Source organism: Pteronotus mesoamericanus, unplaced genomic scaffold (assembly GCF_021234165.1).
Source record: "Pteronotus mesoamericanus isolate MK-2021 breed Mesoamerican mustached bat unplaced genomic scaffold, CSHL_Meso_final scaffold_85, whole genome shotgun sequence".
Lineage (NCBI taxonomy): Eukaryota > Metazoa > Chordata > Mammalia > Chiroptera > Mormoopidae > Pteronotus > Pteronotus mesoamericanus.
Genome location: NW_026555329.1, coordinates 24,322,030 through 24,346,134, shown reverse-complemented (window position 1 = coordinate 24,346,134; position 24,105 = coordinate 24,322,030). Strand labels below are relative to the sequence as shown.

Here is a 24,105-nt window from a genome sequence, read left to right as displayed (position 1 = left end):
AAGATTTTATTGATTTATTTGAGAGAGAGGGGAAGAGGGGGAAGGGAGGGAGAGAAACATTAGTGTGAGAAAGAAATGTCTCGCGGTTGCCTCTCCAACTGAGGACCTGGCCTGCAACCCAGTCACGTGCCCTGACCAGGAATTGAACCAGTGGCCTTTCAGTTCACAGGCCAGTGCCCAACCCACTGAGCTACACCAGGCAGGGCATAAATTTTATTTTTAAGTTGGAAACTTCAGCTACCTGCCTGGGACCAAGAGCATTATGAGAGTTGAGGGCGGGGTTCCTGTAATTCTGCTGATGTCCTTATGAGATCAGCCTAAGGGGAGAGGGACAAAAGTGTGATTAGCTAAGGGATGAAGGGATGTTGTAGGTGGAGAAACTAGAAGAAAGTATTAGAGAATTAGACTGGGCTTTGTGTGGTGTGAGGGCCTGAGTCCCTTTTCCCTTGAGGAGGCAGGGTTAGCGCTACCCATATGGGAGTTACCATCTCTATTTCTGGAGAATATTCCATTAGCAGTGACCAATGCCAAACATTTTTAGATGCTGTTCAATGCAAATATACATAAGAAACATGTCTTTATCCTGCTGGTTATTGTCAACTGAAGAAATATCCACATTGCCCTGACTGGTGTGGCTTGGTTGGGTATTGTCCTGCAAAGCGAAAGGTCACTGGTTCATTTCCAGGTCAAGACACATGCCCGGATCATGGGTTTGGTCCCCAGTCAGGGCACATATGAGAGGCAACTGATACACTGTTTCTCTCACTTGCAGATGCTCCTCTCCCTCTTTTTCCTCTCTCTAAGAATAAATACATACAATCTTTAAAGAAAACATCCAAACCTGTAAAGAATTATTATAAAAACTTTGAGCCCAACTGATGACAATTTGCCAGGAAGCAATATCTCACATGCTTTAGAGAATGACAGTTTTGCAGTCACTTTTATGCATTTGAAATTAAGGAGGGAAACAAAGACTGCACAAAGGTGGGAGAAAGCAAGGCAGGGTTGGATTACAGGATAGTTAAGCTTCTGTGCTCTCTGGAGAGCGGTTAAGCTCCTATCAGAGGTGTGGTAACCTAGTGCACCAAAACAGTGGATAGGACTTGTTTAAGACAAAGATAAACCTTTTATTGAAGAAGTTACATGCCTGGGGTGTGACTACCCACCAAGACCTACCCAGTTGATAGCCCTACGAGGTTACTTTCTGTAGGATTCCCTCCCCCACAACATTATTTACTCTTCAATGTGAAGAAAGAACTTGGGAAAGAAAATTCTCTTACCCTAATACCTCAGGTGTTAGGTCCCTGAAAGAAAAGGAGGAAGACCATTGAAGAGGATAACAAAAGCATAGGATGGGAACACTGAAAATGAATTTTAATCTGGGGCTCTGCTTTGGAAGGGCTTTAGATCCCCCTAAAGAGCGACGACCGCAGTGGGAGCCCCTGAGAGAAAAAGGAGGGTTTCAAAGGGCCCTGGCCAAACGGGCTCTGTGCTTCCCCAGGTTCCCGGTGGAAAATTCTCAGGGCAATTGTGGTAGAGTTCCAATCCTGAGTTTTCACAAACCATTTTGGGGGCCCTGTCTACATGCTGGGCTCTGTACCCAGAGCTGGTGTTAGTAAGGTAAACACAATAGACGTAGTATCTGTCCCTGGAGAGGCTACAGACGGGAGATAAGCGATAATTAGATTTGTTATTTCATAATGAGCTATTTATAAATGAACAAGTTCTTGTGAAGAAAAAAAATCACTGTTGTTAAAGAGGGATGTAACAGGGTGGCCCTACCTAGTCCTAGAATTGGGGAAGATGTTCCAGAATAAATGATGGATAATTTGAGATACAAAGAATGTGTAGGAGTTATCCTGGCACAGAAAGAATCCCAGGCCTGGAGTGTGGATGCCAGCTCAGGGGCTGAGGGGCACAAGGCCAGGTGGGACTGTCCGGTAAGGGCCAACCAGGTAGAATCCTATGGCCATGTAACCAGGAAAGAAGGAAACCATCTCAGTTAGAAATGTGGCTTTTAATCTTACTACAGAACTAGACACGTGTAGTTCTCACATGAGAATTTTAATTACTGCCTATGGATTGTGCCAATTGAGATAGGTAGCCATGGCTTTTTATCATTGTTGTTATTGCAAACAAAATCAGATACGATTTATAAACAGAAAAACAAGAGTACCAAAGTTGAATCATCATTAATCTTATTTACTTGCGTAGTAAGTTTATTATAAGTAGGCCCTTTCTTATAAGGTGAGAAGAACTGATGATTAACTTTATAAATATACATGCACAGGAACGAGATTATGATTTAAAGTTCGTGCAAAGTAGTCTTTGCTGCTTTAGGGTAATCTGGGGTGGTCCGGTCAACTGAGAGTTTTTTTTTCTCTCCGTAAGGGTACATAACTTTTATCAAAAAAAAAAAGTGGAGATTTTTAAGAATGTTTTTAATCAATGATAAAAAACACATTGTCTTTGTTAAGAAATTTGATCAAAGCTGTTAGAAACCATTAACATAATAACATTGAAGATCCAAGGCGATGATGACTCCTTTAGCTGTGGCTCCTCTCTCCATCTCTGAAATGCATGTATGGCCATTAAACAATGAATTCCTGCCAGTGTTGCTTGGTGACAAAGGTGGCAGGTTTTTATATTTATTAATAAAAACAGTGCTGCGTGGAGGGTTTTATAGATTATTTATGTATGTATTTTGCCTTGTTTTATGTATTTATGCCTCTGGCCCCGACAGTTTTTCAATGGGACCATGGAAAATATCTTTTCATGTATTCAAGGAGAGAGAAGTGCTTAAGCATATTGATTTTAGAGTTGGAGTGACCTGCGCTGACCTGGTCTGACCCCCCACTCTGAGCCCTCTGGTGACGTTGCTAGCCTTACAGGGGCGCCTAAGAACTGAAGGAGTCCAGCACCACCAAACCGTTATTACATGAAATATTAAAGGGACTTATTTAAGAAAAAGAAGAAGCTCCAAACTATAAACAATAAAATGGCAATAAATACCTATCAATAATTGAATCTAAAAAACTAAGTAAACAAGAAGAACAGAGATAGAATCATGGATACAGAGAGCGTTTTGATGGTTGCCAGGTGGGGGAGGGGTTTGGAGGAATAGGTGAAGAGAGGAGGGGATTAAGAAGTACAAATAGTTAGTTACAGAATAGCTGTGGGGATGTAAAGTACAGTATAGGAAATAGATCGGCCAAAGAACTTAGGCGCATGACCCATGGACATGAATAATGGTGTGGGGCTTGCCTGAAGGAGTGGGGGGTGCTGGTTGAGCGGGGGCAAAGGAGAAAAAAATTGGGACAATTGTAATAGCATAACCAATAAAATATAATTTAAAAAAAGAAGTGAATGAGCTAATGAACGTTAAGTACTTAGCAAGGTGTCTGGCACATAGTAAGTACACAAGGTAGGGCAGCTGATGGTTACTGCTACTGCAGCTGGCTCATTCTGTTGAACACAGGTTTCCCTGGTCCTTTAAAATGTTCTGAGCACTGACTGGGAACTGAGCATTTTTATGTCAAATTGTTGAAACTGTTGCTCTTTTGAATGGCCCTATAAAATTGCTCTTATATTGTAGCTGATTCTTTGGGAAGAGATGTGCAGGCACAGAGGCTAGTGAGCTTTCTGTTTAACACGACCATTGCAAATAGCCAATGCACGTTTTCACAGCTTTTATAATGAAAGCGCTCAGTGTGACCTACTCTCCTGATATAGCTTCAATTCAAGACAATGATGCATTTAAAGGAGATTTTCTTTTCTCTTTATTTTTGTCAAAGCAAATTGAGTTAAGTAGTTGTGTTTTTTTATGATCTTGCTGTCATGTGGAAGGAATTTTTCTCCTTTTTTCTATAGGGAGAGGTACTTGATCTAAAGCTCCTGTCTCTGCTGGTGAGCATACCGTCCAACTACTATATTTAAATATATTTCTCTGCCTTTGGACATTTTAATAAACCAACCAGCTGTTTTTCCTCCATTATTTTCCCTCCCCAATAAAAACTACTTAAACAGTAAAATATTTGAAAGGAGAAAATGTTACATGACTGAGAGTTGTAGATATTATACATATATGCACATTATGGGCAAATTTAAGGTCCATGTGTAGATACAAGCTTTTGTACACAGACATTCTGCTCTTAGCACTTATAGAAAGTATTCAATCAGTGTCTCTCATTTGCTACTTCATGTTGCAGGAAGCATTTGTATCAGTGTCTAGTCGTAATAACAGCAACCACTCTCAGCTTTTCAGGGGAAGTCCAATGCAAGGACTTCCTTTTACAAATGTCTGAAAAACCCAAGGGAGAGAAAAGGGGCAGGTGCCGTTACCCAGAGACTAGTAGCTGCAGGGAGTCACTGCAGCCCCCAGGGCTGGAGGAGCACAGGGAAACCCCGTTGCCTGAAGCCGAAGGCCTTGCCCTGATGGCCCTGCTTGCTCCTGAAACCACCGCCTCGCTGCTCTGCAGGCATTTAAGAGCTTGCTGTCCCGCTGGTGCCACAGTGCCTGCGTGTATTGTACCTACAACTGCTGGCCGCTGCCTGGCACTGCTGCCGTCACGGCCCCAATCCATGAGCGCTATCTCAGACGCCAAGGCAGCTGGGGCCAGAGCACACGACCGAAAACTATGGCTTCTTTCCTTCTCCTAACTTCCCCTCTCCCACCAGTGCTTTCCATGGGAGACCTCAGCAGGCGCCGGGGGGCAAGCAGCTCTGGGGACGTGCAACTTATTGGCTTCCAGTCCCTGAGGAGAGTAGAAATGCTGAGGATAGAGCTACAGAGAAATACCCAGGACTGCATTTGCACCACTTACTATACGACTGTCAGAACTTAAGAGGGCGGGGCATTAAGTAAGGAAGGAAATTGTTTCATGTTATATAGAAATATAAAGGATGGGTACAAATATTTATGTTCTACTCAGACCTTGTATTTTAGTTCCTTATTGCTACTGTAACAAATTACCTAGTGGCTTAAAATGACGCAAATTTATTATTCTTTAGTTTTGTCGGCCAGATGTCCTACAGGGATCTCACTGGGCTAAAACCAAGGTATAGAAAGGGACACCTTCCTTCCTGCGGACTCTAAGACAGAAGCCATTTCCTTGCCTCTTTCAGCATCTGGAATTTGCCTGCATTTCTTGGCTCATGGGAAACCCATCTCCATTTTCAAAGCCAGCAAGTTCTGCCTTCTTTTTGTTTCCCAGCAGCTGGAAAAACTCTCCTGTGAGTCGATTGGGCCACCTAGATAATCCAGGATCTTCTCCTCTCAAGAACCTCGGTTTTAATCACATCTGCAAAGCCCCTTTCTGAGAATACGATCGTGAGCATCCATGGGGCCATTTATTCTGCTTACCACCCCTCAGACTCTTCCATTCATACCTGTCTGTAGATAATGGGTTATTATCTCCCATCTGAAATGTACAGTCTCTAAAACTATATTAATCTTCTGCCAATGTGTGCTTCATTGGTTGGGGACATTCTCTTTACCGTACAGTCTAGGTTTGAAGCGTGAGGGGTGGTTTTGTTTTTTTCTTTAGTGGCTCATCAGATTGGTAAATTGGCTAATTTTAATTCCTGGCTATTTCTCCGGTCCACCCCTGCCTTGCACATCTCCCACTACCCCTACCCCTGCGAAGGATCGAAAGCATTTCCCGTTGTCCTGACGGAAGAAAGCTTTTTCATGAACTGTGTTCTGCGTTGTGCTCGCTGGGGGAGCTACTGTTGTGGGTACGGTACCCGTGTGTTGTCTGTCCCCGTGGAATTTATAGGCTAGAATGGAAAACACACTTTAAATCAGTCTCTGTGAAAGATGTCCTGGAAGAGGCTATTTCTGATCTTTCTGATTATGGTTCATTTTTCAAGAATCAGGCTTAAAAGTTTGTGAATATTCCAGAGAAAGGCCATCAAGTTGGCTCATTTAAATGCAATCAATAGGAAGTACATTTTCAGTATATGTGTCATTTTCTTTTGATTCTGGAATATAAAGACAAAAAATAAGACTGCTAAATTACATGTCAAATGTGACCCTTAGTTACTTACGGTAAAAGCAAGCTGGGATGCCCTTTAGAGCTCACCTTCGTCAGTTATTGTCTACATCGGGTTAAACTGCAGCTCTGAGGCCCCGCATTACACTTGATAGAATCCGAATACCCGTGGCGCAGCCTGGGATATGCATTTTAAACCAGCAGCTCAGTGGTATGTTGTTACACTGACCTTACGAAGCTAATGAAGCAATGTCAGCTCACCATTACTCCCTTAGCTTGTGACTCAGAGACCGAGGGAGGGTCTCACTTGCTCACACTCCATCCCTTCCTTTCCCACCGGGAACTCCTGTGTGTTTCCTCCACGAAGTCCCCCTGGTGCTTTAGACACCTTCTTAATGTCCAGGTCCAGTCGCACGACGGGTAGGAAGCGCTCATTCCATGTCAGACGTACTGTGCCAAAAGAAACCTTTTGCACATTGATTATTTAATTTGTAAAACAGTTTTCTTAGAATGTAGGCACTACTATCTTCCATTTTGCAGATGAGGTGAGGTTTCACATTTTATGAGTGACTGCCTGGCAGAGAGGTAGGGCTTGGATCTAGGGCCTTCAGATTTCAAAGCCCAGGTGGGAAACCACCTTCCTGAAAATGGATTATTCTTGTTCTGTGCTGCCATGACAATGTCCACATTCCTTTATTGCAACATAATAGCATTTTAATTGTTAGTTCACATATCTATTTATCTTCCTTTTAGATTCCTGGCATAAGGAGCTGTGTTTTCTTCAACCAGGTAAACAGCAGCACCTGGGTGCTGGAGGGTCTGCAGCTTAGCAGGCGCTCAGTAAAACTGTGCCCTTGCTCATTCTTTTAGTATGTATTCAATCTTAGTGGATTCGAGTGGGTCAAAGTGAAAATATTCAGTTAAAGTAAATATAAAATTTGGGTGCCTACACATATGGTAAAATTCAAATAATAAAACGTTGGCAACACATTTATATGTATAGCAGTCAATATATAGTTATAACTAACAAATGTTCAGACTTTAGTAAGAAACTAAGGTTGAGAACTCTTCTTCTTGGCAACTACACAGAACTATAAGGGCACTTTCCGAGAACCCAGTGACACTAAGAATACATGACCATTCGAAAGTGAAGCAAACACTTCAAAAATTTCATCTCCCATGAATTGCAAATAACATTATAATTTTCAAGGTAAAAACCCCAAATTATCTCTCTTCATAGGGGAAATAAAAATGTGTGTTTCACTTCCATACTTATTCTGTGTATAGGTATGAATATTAAAAATCAAGTTATGTATGGCAGGTGACAAGGAAGTATTATATGTACTTTACTCCTTGAGGGACATATGATTAAGCCACCAATTTCTTGTTAGAAACATATAATGGAAACAAGCACCCAGAAAACCAACGGAAGTCCATTTTCATCTTATTAGAACTTGAGTTCTTTGAAATGATAATTAAAAATTATCCTAATACATATATTAAACCATTTGAAGGCAATGGTGATTTCTTACTGTTCACATTATTACTGAAGATTATAAGTGGGATATTCACAATGCATATCAATAAAAATGAATTAACTTACTAGGGTTCAGTTGTTTGAATTGGCATTTAACCATTTATCAAAGGGTAGCTCAGATTCTTCCAGAGGATATAGAGTAGCAGCAAATGCTTCAAGGGACTTACTCTGCGCTTTACCCACCAGGAGCTTTTGTGGTGTCTCTAACCTACCGGACCCTTAATGCAGGAACATTGTGTATCAGCAGCTTGGCCAACTGGCCTGATATCCCTAAGGTCTCCCAGGCTGCTTGTCAGAATTCAAACCAGTTTATATTTGTGTCACAAAGCTTCTTGTCATAACCGCATTATGGAAATTGCAAATTTGCAGAACATAGGCTTAACTCTGACAAAGTCAATGTGAATTTATTGCATTGCTGGTTATTTTCACATGTGATTTATCCATTTAATACTTGGGTGCTCATTCAGTTTACAGATGACAAAACGGAGATCCCTGGAAGTTAAATAACTTTCTCACCATCACAGTTAGCCAGCAGAATCTATGAGATTTGAACACGAATCTTCCAATGTGAAACCTAGAGCTCCTTGCACTATGTCTGAGTAGGTTGTTTTGAAAAATCTTTGTCAGGCTGCTAAGAAATTGTTTGCTTCAAGAGGGGAAAAAAAAAAAACAAACCAAAACAAAAAACCACGTTGACTTAAACAAAAGAGAAGAATTGATTCTTGGAAGGATTCAGGGGAAGAAAATGCTGCCAGGCCTCAGTCAGGACTGGAAACTGGAATCAGCAGGGGCGGAGGTGATTCTCTCTCTCTGGTATTCCCAGACAGCTCATCTCTGCTTCCTCAGCTTCGGCACTTGCTGCCTTACAGATAGGCTCTCTCTGCTCCTGGCTGATAATGTCCGCAATGACTAGTCCAACCTGTCTGTGAGCTGTGTGTGTGTGTGTGTGTGTGTGTGTGTGTGTGTGTGTGTGTGTGTGTGCGCGCGCGCGCAGTACAGCAGGAGGGGAGAGAGAGATTGAGACTCAGTGGGGGAGAGAGTGACAGCGTCACAGAGTCTGTGGCCCCCACACAAAGCTATGGGAAGAGATACTCTGAAAGGCGCATGGGCAGCTGCTCAGATGGCAGTCAGAGTGGAGGTGGGGAGGATGTGACTGATAGAGAAATGACCTGCATTATTTACACAAGGCTTTCTTGTGCTGCGCTGTTCAACTTGGTAGTTAAATCCCTGCTTCTCCCCCTTGGCCGAGAGCAGTTTTATGAATCTTAATTGGCCTCTCTAGTTTGGGTTAAGAGAATTGTGTATATACATGATGTATACACTGATATCTCTATCTATCTGTATCTATAATTACTTTCCAAATATGTGCATTTAATTCTATTTATGCAAACATTTTATTCCCGTTAATCAACTGGGAGTCCTCTTTATCAAAGACATTTTTTTTGGTGTCTCTTCTATAATACAAAAGGGAAAAACATTGTCTTTTATTATTTGTAAACTAATTACTTATGCTTATGTAACTATCATTTGGTTAATATTAGCAAGAAGAACCAGGCAGTGCCAGAGATAAGAAGTGGTGCTTCTGTTAGCAGAATGTGCCTACCTGTAAGCTGGTGGCTTCCAGCCTCTCTGCTGTGGTACAACACACTGAGTAAACATCTTTTGCAACAGCCATGCATGAGTGGCCCTCATGTGAATTTTGAGAAATATTCTGTACCAAGAATAAGGCAGTAGAAATGTAGTCTTGATTTCACCAGAGGGAATAAGATGTGGGCAATGTCTGGCTCTTGCCTTGCTATCAGTCAGTGCTGTGCTTTGTTACGTCTCTTCTTGCTTCATTTTCCTCACTGAAGGACTGCTCCGGAATAGACAATATCTAAAGCTCCTCCTAGCTCTAGTATTTGTGTGCCTTCTGAATCTATAATACCTCAGAGAGATGATAGGTATGTTTTTTAATAAAGAGTAAATTGTAAAAATAGTTTCCAATCATTGTTGGAGGTGGGTGATATATACATGGGTTCGTTATACTGTTCTTTTTATGAATGAAACTTTTCACAGAGACAGAGACAGATAACCATAGCTATAAAGAATGGTGGCAATAATAAAGAAAAGATTTAAGGAGTAGATAAAACTTGATTATCTCTTCCATTCTAAAAAATGTAGTATGTTTGTTTATTTTAAGGAGTTCATCTAAACATGAGAGGTGTTATAAGCTATAGACTGTAATCAGAAACAAAAATAGAGAAACTGGAAAACCTTGCAAGTCCCCTTGAGTCATTTCAGTTGAAATGCTTTATAATTTTGTTAAGAATGTCATATAAGATGTGCTTATAGTCAAGTTAAATGAATATACATTACAGAGATAAATGGTTCATGAATTCACCATCAGTTTGGATTATGCATTATTGCCTTTTAAAATCATTTGTTTGGAAAAATTGAGATTTGATGGTAATTTGCAATTTCCTAGCATGCCCCAACTGGGCAAAGAAAGAAGCAGTCTGGATAAGGGCCAGATTTCATAGCAAAATTTACAAATGCAATGTAGTTGGTCCACAAAGGAGATAGAGCACATGGCATAATGAGCAATCAGCTAAGTCAGTAAAATTTTGACCACAAAAATACCATTGGAATTATCCAAACTTTTAGCTGTAACATCAGAGCTCACAAATATTGTCACTTCCTGCACAGCTATATTTCTTCGAGAGATTAGTGCAATTATTTATCTAAACAAATGTTTATTGAGTAACTATTCTTTTCCAGAACTGTACGGTCACTTGAGGGCCTTTAGGTTATAAGACCCCATCTTTGCCATTTGAAACTGGGTAGGCCTCTTTTCCCCTTGGGCCATGACTAGATAGATGGTTAATCTCATATAAAAGGACTGATTCTTTCCTTGAAACCAGAAGAAACTGCTGGTCTTTCTTTCTATAAAAATTTTAAGATTCTTAAATGGGTCCTTTACATTCCCAAATTGACTCTGCAGATTCACTAACAACTAACTCAATAGCCAAGTTTTTAGAAATAGTGTTTATACTTGCTCTATTTCCTCACCCAACCCTCACTCCTTAACCTACTGCATCCTTCTCTCCCCCCACTACCCTATGTAAACCGCTCCTTTCCCATAACCAATGGTCTCCTTGTCATGTAGTCTACTTTTTAGTCCTTTTTTTATTTGACTTTGAGACAGCAAATGATGCTGCTGAGTACTCTCTTTATGAAATGCTCTTTCTCTTTGGCTTTCATGACACTGCTCTCAACTGCTTCTCTTCCTCTGCTTCTGGGCAATTTAAATTAAATAATGTCCTCTTAGACTTCTCTGAAGGTCCCTGCTCTGTGTTTGGCATTCTCAGGGTTTTAAAGTAGATTCTATTCTCTGCTCACTCTATATGCTGTGCTGGGTGATAGGCCTGCTCCTGAAACCTCAGTCATCATCTGTGGTGGTTTCCAAACCTCCATCTCTGCCCCCGACCCACCGCTTGAGCTTCAGCACAATGCATCCAACTGTCTTCTGGGTAGTTTAATGTTTCTCAGATGCCTCAAATTCAGCAGGCTCCAAACAGAAGACTTCACGTCGCTCCCCAAGCAACCACAACTTGCGGTCTTCCAGTATTACCTGTCTAAGGGGTTTCATCCTTGACTCCTTCCTGTTCTTCACATTCTTTACTTTCAAATACCAAGATATCAGATATATATTTTTTCAAGTTTTGCTACCTCTTTCTATTTTTGCTGTCATTTTCGTACAGACTTCTATTACCTTTCCGTGATTACTGTAATAGCCTCCTAATTAGTATATGTATCCAGTCTAGTTACCTAGTTCTCCTCCAGTCTCTTCTCCCCAATGCAAAGTGGTCCTTCATAATGTGTATCTAATTATGGCATTTCTCTGATTAAAACACAACCCTGTCCCATTTCCCTGGATATGAAGCCATGGCACTTATGTAGCTTTAAGTGTCTGTATCATCTGGTCCCATGCCTAACTATATCGTTTCATCTCTTATAATTTCTCCTTGTATTTCAAGTGCTGCCTTGTTGAAATTCTTTCAGTTCTTCCCTCATGGTATGACTCTTCTTGCCTCTAGGTTTCAGAATATCCCTCTGCTAGAGGATATATATGTACATATGCTCTGCCAGGAACACTTCCCTCCTACTCCTTGCCTTTCATTTGGCTCACTTCTATTTAACTTTCAGAAATCCTTTTATCCTTTTCCCCTCAAAGGCAGCCCCTAATCCTCTAAACTAGGTAAAGTTAGGAAACCATTGCAACTTATATGCACGATAATGACAGTTGCTTTAATTGTTTAATTTTCTTTTATGTGTTTGGGGTAGAGAGAGACAGAGATTGCATTCTCTCTACGGTAGAAATTATGCTTATTTTCTCATGATTGCATTGCACCCCCGAGCCCCCTGCTTGACAAAGTGCCTGTCACGTTTTTTCCATTCATACCAGCAGAATGACTAAATGCAGAGAGAGAAAAGGATTTAATGTATGTCATGTTGTCCCATAACTAATTGAGAGAAACAGGAGTACACCATTTCAATGTAGTGACAAAGGATACCTCTTTATCTAAATTTTTATTACAAATGGAATACATGATAATGTCAATAAATTGGCATGGGCTGTATGGAGCCTTTTATATGTTTGTGGCTTATGTGACCTCTGACATGTGACTACATATAGGAGGCAATACATAAGTTTAGAATGACTTTTATTTGACTAAGAGAAGGAATTAAGCTCAGTAAGTCTTGCTGATTTTATTTTTGGTTCCACTGAACGTAGACATAAGATTAAGGGGAGCTGTGGTGAATATCAGGCTCAAGATAGTCTTTGGGATAATTCCTCCTTAGGCTCAATGTATTTTAATTTGTGTAACTGTTTTTATTCACTTTTCTTTCCTAGAAGTTATTTATGTCAGAAGAATACATACTATTACTTAGCCATTTCAGCAAAGTATGAGATTTAATATAGTGTGTGTGCTCTATACCTCATTCAAAGGAATTGGTAATGGAAATATCAAACAAAAATTGTTCCAATCTGATGTAGTTATAATGTCAGTAATTAAAAAGCATAATCTTCCCCTACAAACTTCATACTGCTTGTATATTTTCTACCTCAGAAATAGCACTATTTTATTGGAAAAACTGGAAACCTAATGTATTTGATACTGTTTTCTCCCTCATAACTTAGGCTTATTTACCTCCTGATTATCTCTCAAATTGGTCCCCTTAGATCCATTTCTACAGTCATTAATCTAGTTCAAGCTATTGCCATCTCCTGACAGAAGATTCATAACAACTTACTAAGGAGCCTATCTACACTAACGTTTCTGCTACCAGTTTATTCTCCACTCAGCAGTCCAAACCAATCTGATCATGCCCTGCTTAAAATCTTCAATGGTTCTCGGTCAGCTTTAAAGGAAAATGCCCTGGTCTTTGCTGTTTCTTCTGACTTCACAGTGCTATCAAACTTGCTCTTTAGATATCCTAATCTAATATTATACATATATATACATATGTATATACCTATACATATATATCACACACACACACATACACACACACACATACATAATGTTAGGTTATGACATCTAATAGATACAACCAGGATTTTTTTTTAAAGGAAAATGTTGATATTGCCCACAACTACTCTCTGATAGGATGGTTCAGTCATTCATTTAGACATTAAGCTTAAAATTTTAAATAAAACACCTTAATCCTATACAATAAAGGTGTCTTCCTCATTGTAAGAGAGCATGGTCTTTGCTTTCAGAAATATTTTTGGATAACAGTTCAAGAGCTCCCTGGACTTCTTTACGACCTTCATAGATTCTATGATGTAGATAAACAGAGTTCCACCGAGAAATAAATTAGTTGTTTAAGGGCACATATTGAGTTAGTAATAGAGAAAGTACATGATAAAGGTCATTCATCTCACTTCAGTGTTTTTGTCTTATTTTCATTTTGATTTTGGTTGCAACAGAGTATATGCTTAAGAATTGTCATGGTATAGGATAGGAAGTGAAGAACCAAAGAGTTAAAATATTATAAGGTGTGTAGTTTTTAATCTATGATAAAATCAAGCTTGTTGTAATCTATCATTTTTGCTTTCTAAAAGCAGAGTATAGTATAATCTGGGAAAAGAAAGAGGAGGAAAGTGATTTGAGTGTGAGAGATCCCTGAGGAGGTCATTATGCTGGAGAGAATTTTGGTAAAATGTAAATACGTTCCATACTAACACATTTATTTCTTCCTCCATAAATCAAGGCTTTACATTTAATGCACTGTTTTTATATGGTGTCTTTAAAAATGTTTTGGTATTTTAAAAACAGATCAGAAATGTGAACTAGATAATTAAAATAAAATCAGATTTATGCTATTATAATAACCTAAGCAAATATAGATAATAGATAACTATTAGTCTTACCAAGCACCTATCTCAAAGAACAGATAAGTATTGCTAATAAAACAAGGACTAGAAGAACATAAAGAAAATATCTTAAAAATACAGAATAGAGGTTGTATACCTTACTAGTAGCCTGCTCAGATGCTCCAACAGGAAAGAGTATTTTTAATCCAATGAATTGGAAATGAGCTCCTATACTTGGCTCAGTGAGTAGAAATATATAAATACAAAAGTTCAGCTGAATCACTTCCAGAAGGCATTCTTGGTATCCTTCCAAATTAGAGTGGAAGAAATTATTATATGGGCAAAACTGAAGATTTCAGATAAGGTGAAACCATTATATTTTGACTTGCTATTTTAAAAAGCTTTGTGGACAAATGCCCAAACCTGGTTAATCATATAGGAACATTTTAATATATTGAAATTTCACAACTCTTTTGATAAAAACAAAATTAACCTTATACAGAAATTCTTACAGATATTTTAAACAACTTTTTTCGTTTAAAATAAAGCACTAAAGATATAAAAACAACAACAAAAAAAACCCCCATGGCAGTCGCTTACAAGTTGCTGGCGGGGGAACGAGTATGAAAATAAACCACAGCAATAGGACAGGAGAATTGTTACAAGGTGGTTGAGTGCCGTGCACAATGAGGGCGGAAAAGGGTCTCTTGAATTTGCCCAGATTCACAGAGGAAATGTAATTTGATTGATAAGCAGAATTTTCTAAGAGAAGTGAGGATGGAAGTGAAAGAGCATGGGAAGATTGGGAAACAGTTAAGCAAAGTGTGAGAAAAGAGAGGGGCGGGCTCAGGGCGAGGCTGCACAGCTAAGTAAGCAAGGGCCAGAGAATCAGGACCTTGCAGATCATGATAGAATTTTGCTTTTTATCCTGGAGTTGAAATAAAAGCTATTGAAAAATTTTGACCAGAGAAATAACACTTATTGAGTACTTACTATATGCCAGGACCTTTTTTCATGTAATGCCCATAACCAATCTTACAATGTAGACACTGTTATCACATCCGTTTTGTAGATGAGGAAACCAAGGGACAGAAAGGTGAAGAAACAGATTACAGCTCTACACAAAGTTACAGAACAAGGCTTCCATACAGCAATTTGCTACCAGAGGTGGCTCTCTTAAACCTTGGGCTGTACTGACTTTACCTTTGATACAAATATTGTACGGACTAGAAAGAGAGGGAGGAGGAAGAGGACATTGGAGTGAGGGACATCCCTCAGGAGGGCACAGAAACAAGGCCAGGCACCAGAAATACTTAGTGTGGGAGATGGGTGGGCCTGGATTGATTGGTTGTCAGGGATAAAAAGGAAGGGAGGGAATGATGACAATGTTCAGGTGTCTGACTTGGCCACTGTGTGGAGAGTGGTCTGTTTTATAGCAACAGGGAGTACAAGTTGGGGCGCAGACTGCAGGCAGGAATGACACGCGCTATCCAGAGCACTGGGAGACGGAGGTTGCTGTGGAAATCCAGCGTGGTGCGTAGAGGCGGCACTGTGTGAGGGCGGGCGCACAGGAGGTGTGGCGTAGTAGTGAAGGGACACTTAGAATGAAATCTGGACCCCTAACCAGGATCACAATTAATTATTTAAATTAGTGAGGTAGAAAGAGGGGACTGCTGTTATTAATTCTGCTTTTACTATTGGCAAAAGGTTTCATGTCTTTGGGTTTCACCATCTTTATCTGAAAAACAAGGGGCATACAACAGATATTTGAAAGGTACCTTTGAAGGGTTTTCTTTATATTTTCTTAAAAACTGTATGGACTGCATTACGTAAATTCTATCAGCAGGTAATCTGGAAATTTACCTAACTGACCACAAGGGGGAGAACTCTAATGCCACATTAAGTAATTTATTACAATATAGAATACTTACATGAAGTTGGTGATAGGCTGTCTCATTTCTACTTCCTCATGGACATAGGGAGCATTTGACAACTAGATACAGTTTTGACTAAATTGAAATGTAGTTTTGTGTTGCTAAAGTTACGATAAAGTCACTAAATGTAAAAATCTATTTGTATTTACCAATAATTCTCCATGAAGGAATTCAGATGCCTCTTTAATTAAAATGAATACAGTAGAGTTTTAAAATTTACCCTGAGAAGGATTTTCCTTCCAAATAACATCATTTCAGTTATCTTTCAAGAAGACTGTAACATTTCTGAAAATCTTTGGTGACTGTAAAACAAGCATAAGCTCATCAACATGTCAGTCTATTGTAAAGATATACATATCAAAACAAAAGGATTAGAATAGCGATCATATCCTTTAAATGTTACATGTTCATTAAATATTCATTGTTTATATTATACCTTCATTGTTATATAAATATTGAATGCTATATGTTCGATGTGAAAATACTAATTTTCTGTTTGGGTTAACTTTTGTACTCTGGTTTTATGTAAAGTTTTATTGTAAGGAAGTTGTGACTCTCATTGGATTGAGAATTACCTTATGTGTCTTCCCAAGGTTTAAAAAGTCACATTTTTGGACTTGACCAAATAAATTGTATTTGTAGGGTATAAATATAATATTTCCATGTTTTATCAAGTCCTAGTTTCAAACATACACCGGTAAGTGAGTGTCGTTCCCTTTAAAGACATAATATTAGTGAGCTAGATAGAAATCTTAATAATGCTACTGTTACTGAAAACATATTTATGTTTCCCCAAAGAGGCTGTGTCACACTCTTTTAATATGTTCAGTGACAGCAGGTCTTCCTTTGAGAGTGAGTGCGATATTTAAAAACAAACGAATCTAAGAACCAAGATTAAATATTAAGTCTCAAATCAAGTTGAAGTATATATTTTTTGGGGGGGTCAAAAAACTAGATGTTACTAAAATATTTAGGCTCCCTTTGATTTATAAAACTCCTTAATTTATGTGCAATAAAAGAGTCACAAAATGTGTTCAACAATGATGTCACAGGAATAAGTATAAGCCCTCCTAAGGTGACTGCTAGGAAGGGTGATTTTCATTTCAATAAACTCATTCTAGTGTGTTCACTAAAATAAGTAAATAATTCTCCAAGTAGCTTAATTTATTTAGAGTCTGTTTGGGTTTCTTTTTCAGCTTTTTTTTCACATTTGACACTTTATTAATTCTTTAAATGTAAAATAACAGTATACTAAATCAATAATGTTATCATTTAGATATTTTCTATAACATCTTCCATGATGACTCATTTTTACTGTTTTCATTTTGGGCTAATGAATTAATTTTCTCTTAATATTTTTCTCACCAGAAAGTATTACAGGCTAATAAAAGACACATGCTAGGCAGTACGGAGGAGATGCATCTACCTGCTGCTTGTATACCCAGTGACTAGCACAATGCTTGACCCCAAAGTAAATATTTACTAGCAGATATTTAGTAAATACTAGTTTCAGAGATGAGTGAATAAATGATATGAAATTGCATCGTAATTATTCTATGTAATAGAAATTATATATAATTAAATTTTATATATAATATTCTTGTTACTTATGCGTGCAATATTATTTCTGATATATATGAGTATGTATTATTGTCCCCAGCTGTTGATAATCATCCACCCAAAACTAAATGGCTTAAATCAACAATAGTCACTAAAGTTGTTCACAAATCAGTAATTCAGACAGGGCTTGGTGGGAACAGCTCCTTTACTTGACTACTTCACACAGTGTCAACTGATCTGTCTTGGAATCCAGGTTGACTGGGAGGCTGGGGTCTGGAATTAGCTGAAGATTCACTCATTCACATGTCTAGTGGTGCTGCTGGCTGCTGACTGGGACCTCACCTGGGGATGTCATCTGGAATACTGCTTGGATTGCTGACAGAATGTTGTTTAGACTGCAAGAGCTAGCCTTTAAGTAGTCTAAGCAAAGTACATGGCATTTTTGTGACCTAGTCTTGGAGGCCACATGAGATCACTTCTGTTGTACTCTTTTGGTTGAAGCAGTCACAAATGTGTATCCGATTTCAAGGGCAGGGGACGTAGAGGCCATCATGTGATGGGAAGAATGTTAAGGTCACACTGGAAGAGCATGTGGGACATATCGCAGTGGCCAATGTTAGAAAATATAACCTACCATATTTTATTTGCTTAAATACATAATTTTATTTATAAACTGTGCTAACTTTAGAAAATACTGTTCACAAACAAAATTTACCCTGTTACAGGGACTCTATCTGATCCAGTAAACATTTATTGTTCATTTTCTCCTTCCTGTTTCTGCTCATTCTCTGTTTTCTTGAATATGGTCATCCACCCTCCAAACCTCTCCTCATATCCATTCAAAGCCTAGGCGAAGGTTTACTTCTTCATTGTTTTCTCCTCCCCGCGACCCCTGCTCTCCCTCTGGCCTTCTCTCTCTCTCTCCACCCCCACCTCTCTGTCTTCTATGTGGAAAGTATTTACTTTTATCTCCACTCATTTTGTTACTAAACATTTAGGATCAATGGGTGCCTGTGTCTTTTTTTACAGTTCAAAGAGTAAATAACACATTGCTGACTAATATTAGGTACTTAATATTTACTAAGCTGATGTCTAAATTATATAGTCTTAATGACTTACTTTATCTAAAATGTACTTTTTTGTCACTAAATTTAAATAAAGGGAACTTCAAGTTTAGCTAAAAGTGAAAATGCCATTCTGTATCTAAACCTACATTATAACGTTTAAAAATTAGAAATGGTCTTTCCTGAAATTTAATTCTGATATGGAACAAATGATGAAAAATTATCTGCATATGACAAATTGGAGGTGCATGCTGAGATTGTGCTTTTGTTCCTCAAAGACACTGAAAGTCAAATAAGTAAAAAATGAAACTAAAATAGCTATTTTCTCCATTAAATCCACCATGTTTTAAGATACTGAAGTGATTTGGCATACACATCATTGAAGTAATAAAAATATTTGGTTGTTAAAACAAATTATAAAATTTTAAGTAATGCAAAAACGCATTAATCTGGGGTAAAGGAAGGGAGAGAGCGACTTGAAATACATTATATAGAGACTGCCTGTAATGAATTGCTTTATAGGAAGTAACTGAAAAAAAAACAGCCATTTGTTTATCTTATGTGGACTCATTTAGAAATGCTTTGGCAGTGAACATGAGTCGTGTCTTATGCGCATCCTACTGTATCCCTAGCACCTAGCAAACATGTCACATGAAAGGTGCTCAATACAAGATTTTGCAGAAAGAGTACAATGCCATCTGACAATATATTTTCTGGTTATTTCCAAAAGCTGTTGTGTTCTTTAGCTTTATCACAGTCTCAATATTCTTGATTTTATAGTCCAGAATATGTGAGCTTTGAACTATTTTCAAAGTTTAGGTTCTGTTTTCTGAATTCAGGAATCATATAGAGATTATTCCTTTATTTGTGCACTTATAAGTCTTTCTTACATACTGCTACTATAATATTGATCATAAGTCATATCATATCAATTTGCTTTTACACATGCTTGCCTCAAGCCTTTGACTGCAAGCAACTCAAAGGTGGTACTGTATTTTTGCCCTAAATTTTGTACTCCCAGAACGAAATGATCTTTCCTAAAATGTGCTGCTTTGTGGTGGCAGTTGCTCATTGACTGTTTACAGTGTGAATGAGAATCCAGATCAAGTGTTTGACCTTTTTCATCCATAGTTCTCTTTAATAAAGTAAGTCATTCCATCAAAATAATGTTAACAATTTGAGAACTTAGTAAACTGCCCCGACTATTCAAGTAACATATTGAACTTAACATCGGAAGAGGTACATTTTCAAGTTTAGCTCAATATACTTTGTAAAAATTAGTATATAACCTTTGTGCATATAGTGGTGTTTCTTTTTTAAAGAGATAAGTAACTTTAGAAATGTTTTCCTTTTATTTAAGGAGCATAAATTGCTTAGGAGAGTTCCCGCATCTGCCACATCGCCTCTTTCAGTCTTAGAAATGGGAAGGAGCAGGCCAGACTACCTCAGAATCCAAAGTGACATGCACGGGTTTATTATACATGTTTAGGAAAGTTTCTGGGTTCATGAATTCTTCAGAATTGTACAAATACTTTATTATTTGTTGTGGGGGGAGTAATTCAGGTACAACTTGGTGCAAGTTGTCACCTGGTCCTTTGGTGCCCACCTTAACATTCTTGAAAAGGTAGAGTGCTAGTTTATGCGTTTGGGTGAGAAACTCTGTGACGACTTCTTCTAGGGACTGTGACTGTGTCACATCATCAAGATACATGACTGGCACTTTTATTACTGAAACTTGCCATTGCATGAAGATCCTTGTTGGGATGTTATGGGACACTACTATAATTTTCATGCCTTTGATAAAAAATTCTGTTTCATTCTTCTGATGGTTAAGATAATCTAAAAGAATTTGATGCAGAGTACCATCAGAGGACTCGAGGATGTGCAGAACGGAAGTAGGGTATATGAGCAATAATCCTGTTACCGCTTCTCCTAGGTGGTATCTCGAAATGGACTGAAACACTTGTTCGTAGTATTCTGCAATATCTTTTTTTTCTATGTTGGGTCTTGTCTTGGCCACTAGAAACATCCTATCAATAAGGAATTTCTTTAGCTGCAGTCTTTGCTTCTCTTCCTGCAAATGCAAGTAATTACTTCGTGGAACTTGTGGCGGCAGAAGAGATTCCAATGGGAAAGGTCTTTTGCTGGCCTTTCGGGTAATGCCTGAGAAAGACATGAGGAGTCCTAACTGTTCTTCCAGAGATTCTAATTTTTAGCTTATTACAGTATGCACATCATCAGGACACCTCTTCAGTGATGAATTTGTATTTTTATTTATTCTGACAAAAAGAAAAAAGAGTTACTCCGTTTGTCAAATGCTACTAAGTAGCAAAACCCCTTCCCAGTGTCATCAATAGGCAATGCCCTCAAAAATGATGGAGAATCTTAAGACAGGACTCAAATAATGAAGTTTTTTTTTAAGTTTATGGTCAAATAACTCACACATCCTAGGAAAAACCTTCATTGAACTGGGGAATGGGAAGAAGAGAGAACTTGATCTAGAGAAGTTCACTCTGTTTTTGTTTACATGATTATTTTCCTCTTCAATTTATAGTCCATTTTTTTTCTCAACATTCCATCCTTGACTTATACACACACATGCAGAGACTGAGATAGAGATAGACATATCTATAGTAATCTATAGTTATATATAATATATATGTTATTATATATATATACATACACACATATACACATACAGGGTCCGGCTGAAGTAGCACCTGCTTGAGTGTGATTGGTAGGGTAATAATGTGGGTGAAATAATTTATAGTTTTAATTTGAACAATTCACCTAAAATATCATGGTGTGCTTGAGTGTGATATTGTTATGTTACAGAATTACATGATTATGATTTTATAATAAAAGATTTGTAATAAGAAGGGGTGTTATTTGTACTGGAATAAATATATATATATGTATATGTATATATATATATAGAGAGAGAGAGAGAGAGAGAGGGAGTGCGCGCAGGAGAGAATATATGTGCTGACAGTTACTGACAGTAGCATTAACATCACATTAAAACATCTTTCCATTTATGTAATGGTGATTACAGATTATCCTTGATTTGTCCTTTTTTAAAAAAGTGGCATTTTGTGGTAATTTCCCAATTTTTTTCTAATACTGGCCAATGATATTTTTTAAATCTGGGTATATTGTAGGTCCTAACTGACTTATTTAACCTTTATTCAGTATGCTGAAAATTAATAATGTTGATTGGATAATAATAGTAAACCTTGGAAGAAACTAGTTTTGATTGTTTTTCTTCTATCAACCAACCTCAGAAATGGCTCATCCTTGGCAGTCAAATAAAAAAATTCCTTTACATTTTACTTACAAGCTTTTTCTTCCCTCCAGGTCAACTTAACATTTTTCTTTCTTCAAGTGGTTCTTTCTTTTACTTGTCCATGAGATCCTGCTAGTCCTCTATCACTGTTCCAACTGCCAGTGTGTCTTGTGTTCTATTCTCATTTCTGTGGTGACCTGGTGAGTCAGAATGTTGGTGGTGTTAAAGGGCCAGAGGGCTCTGGCAACTTCCATTTCTCAATTGAACGAGGCTATGTCAACAGACACTTCAATATCCCGGTAGAGGAAATGAGGACTTCTTTCCCAGAATGGCTTATTTTTAGACAGATGACTTTGTAAGTCAAACAGAGGGGGGACCTAGACATCTTCCTAGACATATTCTTTTCTTTTTGTCCACAATTTAGAGAAGAGAAAACTGAAGTTATATACCTTGAGCACAATTCAGACATGTTCCCAATAACACCCCTACTCTCTTTACCTCAGGTAAAGAGATATTTATGAACTAATTAAAGACTAGGACACATCAGATTCTGTGTAACAGTGACTCTGTTACAGGCATATCTTGGAGATATTGCAGGTTTCCATACCACCAAACCACCATAATAATGAACATCACATTAAAGCGAGTCACACAGATATTTTGGTTTCTCAGTGCATATAAAAGTTATGTTTATGTCATATTGTATTCTATTAAGTGTGCAATAGAATATGTTTTTTAAAATGTACATACCTTGATTAAAAATACTTAATTGCTAAAAATAGCTTTCCATCTTCTGAACCTTTAGCTAGTCATAATCTTTTAGCTGGTGGTTGCTGAATGTTGGGGTGACTGGTAATTTCTTAAAATAATACAATAATGAAGTTTGCTTTAGCAAGTGACTCTTCCTTTCATGAACAATTTCTCTCCATAGCCTGCAATATTGTTAACATTTTACCCAAATAGTAGGATTTCCTTCAATATACAAATCAATCCTCTCTAATCCTGCTACTTCTTTATCAACTGGGTTTGTAAGATATTCTCAATCCTTTGTTGTTATTTCAACAATCTTCACAGCATTTTCACCAGTAGGAGGTTCCATCTTTGCTCATCCATAGGAAGCAACTTACTCATTCGAGTTTTATCATAAGAATGCAGTAATTCAGTCACATCTTCAAGCTCTACTTCTAGTCCTTTTGCTATTTCTACCACATCTGCAGTTACTTCTTCCACCAAAGTCTTGAACCCCTCAAAGTTATCTATGAGTTTTGGAATCAGTGTCTTTCAAACTACTGTGATATTGAGACTTTGACTTCTTCTCATGAGTCACAATTATTCTTAATGGTATCTAGAATGGCGAATCCTTTCTAGAAGGTTTTCATTTGATTTTGCCTAGGTCCACCAGACAAATCACTGTCTATGGCAGCTATAGCTTTAAGCAATACAATTCTTAAATAATAAGACTTGAAAATTTGAATTATTTCTTGATCCATGCTGCAGAGTGGAGGTATGTTACTAGGCATGAAAACAACATTAATTTCTTTGTATATCTTCATTACAGCTCTTGGGTAGCCAGGTATATTGTCACTGAGTAGTAATATTTTTAAAGAAATCTCTTTTTTCTGAGCACTAGGTCTCAATAGTTCGCTTAAAACATGTAACAGATTATGAAGTAAACAGACTCTGTTGTTCCATTTATAGAGCACAGGAGAAAAGATTAAGCTTTTCTTAAGGGCCCTAGGATTTTCAAAATAGTAAATGAACATTGGCTTCAACTCAAAAGTCACCAGCTGCATTAACTTCTAACAAGAGGGTCAGCCTGTTCTTTGAAGCTTTGAAGCCAAGCACTGAGCTCTCTCTAGCCATGAAAGCCCTAAATGATATCTTCTTCCAATACAAGGCTGTTAATTTACACTGAAAATCTGTTATTTAGTGTAACCACCTTCATTAATTATCTTACCTAGGTCCTCTGTATAAATTGTTGCAGTTTCTATATCATCACTTGTTGCTTTGCCTTGCACTTTATGTTATATAGATGGCTTCTTCTCTTAAATCTTCTGAAGCAGCCTCTGGTAGTTTCAGGCTTTTATTCTGTAGCTTCCTCACCTTTCTCAGCCTCCACAGGTTGAAGAGAGTTAGGGCCTTAGCCTGGATTAGTCTTTGACTTTAAAAGAATGTTACTGTTGGTTTGATCTTGTACCCAAACCACTAAGACTTCATCTCAGCAATGGGGTTGTTTCACTCTGTTATTTGTTTGTTCACTGGAGTATCACTTTTCATTTACTTCAAGAACTTTTCCTCTACATTCACAACTTGGCTACACTGTTTGGTGCAAGATGCCTAGCTTTCAGCCCATCTCAGCTTTTAATA

General features: G+C 38.1%; 2 protein-coding genes across 2 annotated transcripts in view; one reads left to right on the top strand and one right to left on the bottom strand.

The window, feature by feature from the left end:
- The window catches only part of ZNF804B (zinc finger protein 804B), a 492,414-nt gene that overhangs the window by 11,695 nt on the left and 456,614 nt on the right, over positions 1 to 24,105 (top strand). The window lies entirely within an intron of this gene.
- On the bottom strand, positions 19,867 to 20,628 carry TEX47 (testis expressed 47). Its single transcript, XM_054563843.1, has one exon. The coding sequence runs from the start codon at positions 20,626 to 20,628 to the stop codon at positions 19,867 to 19,869; it is 762 nt and encodes a 253-aa protein (XP_054419818.1).

What these genes read in the sequence shown, in the direction of transcription:
- TEX47 (XM_054563843.1), bottom strand. Translation starts at nt 20,628, where the DNA reads ATGTCTTTCTCAGGCATTACCCGAAAGGCCAGCAAAAGACCTTTCCCA.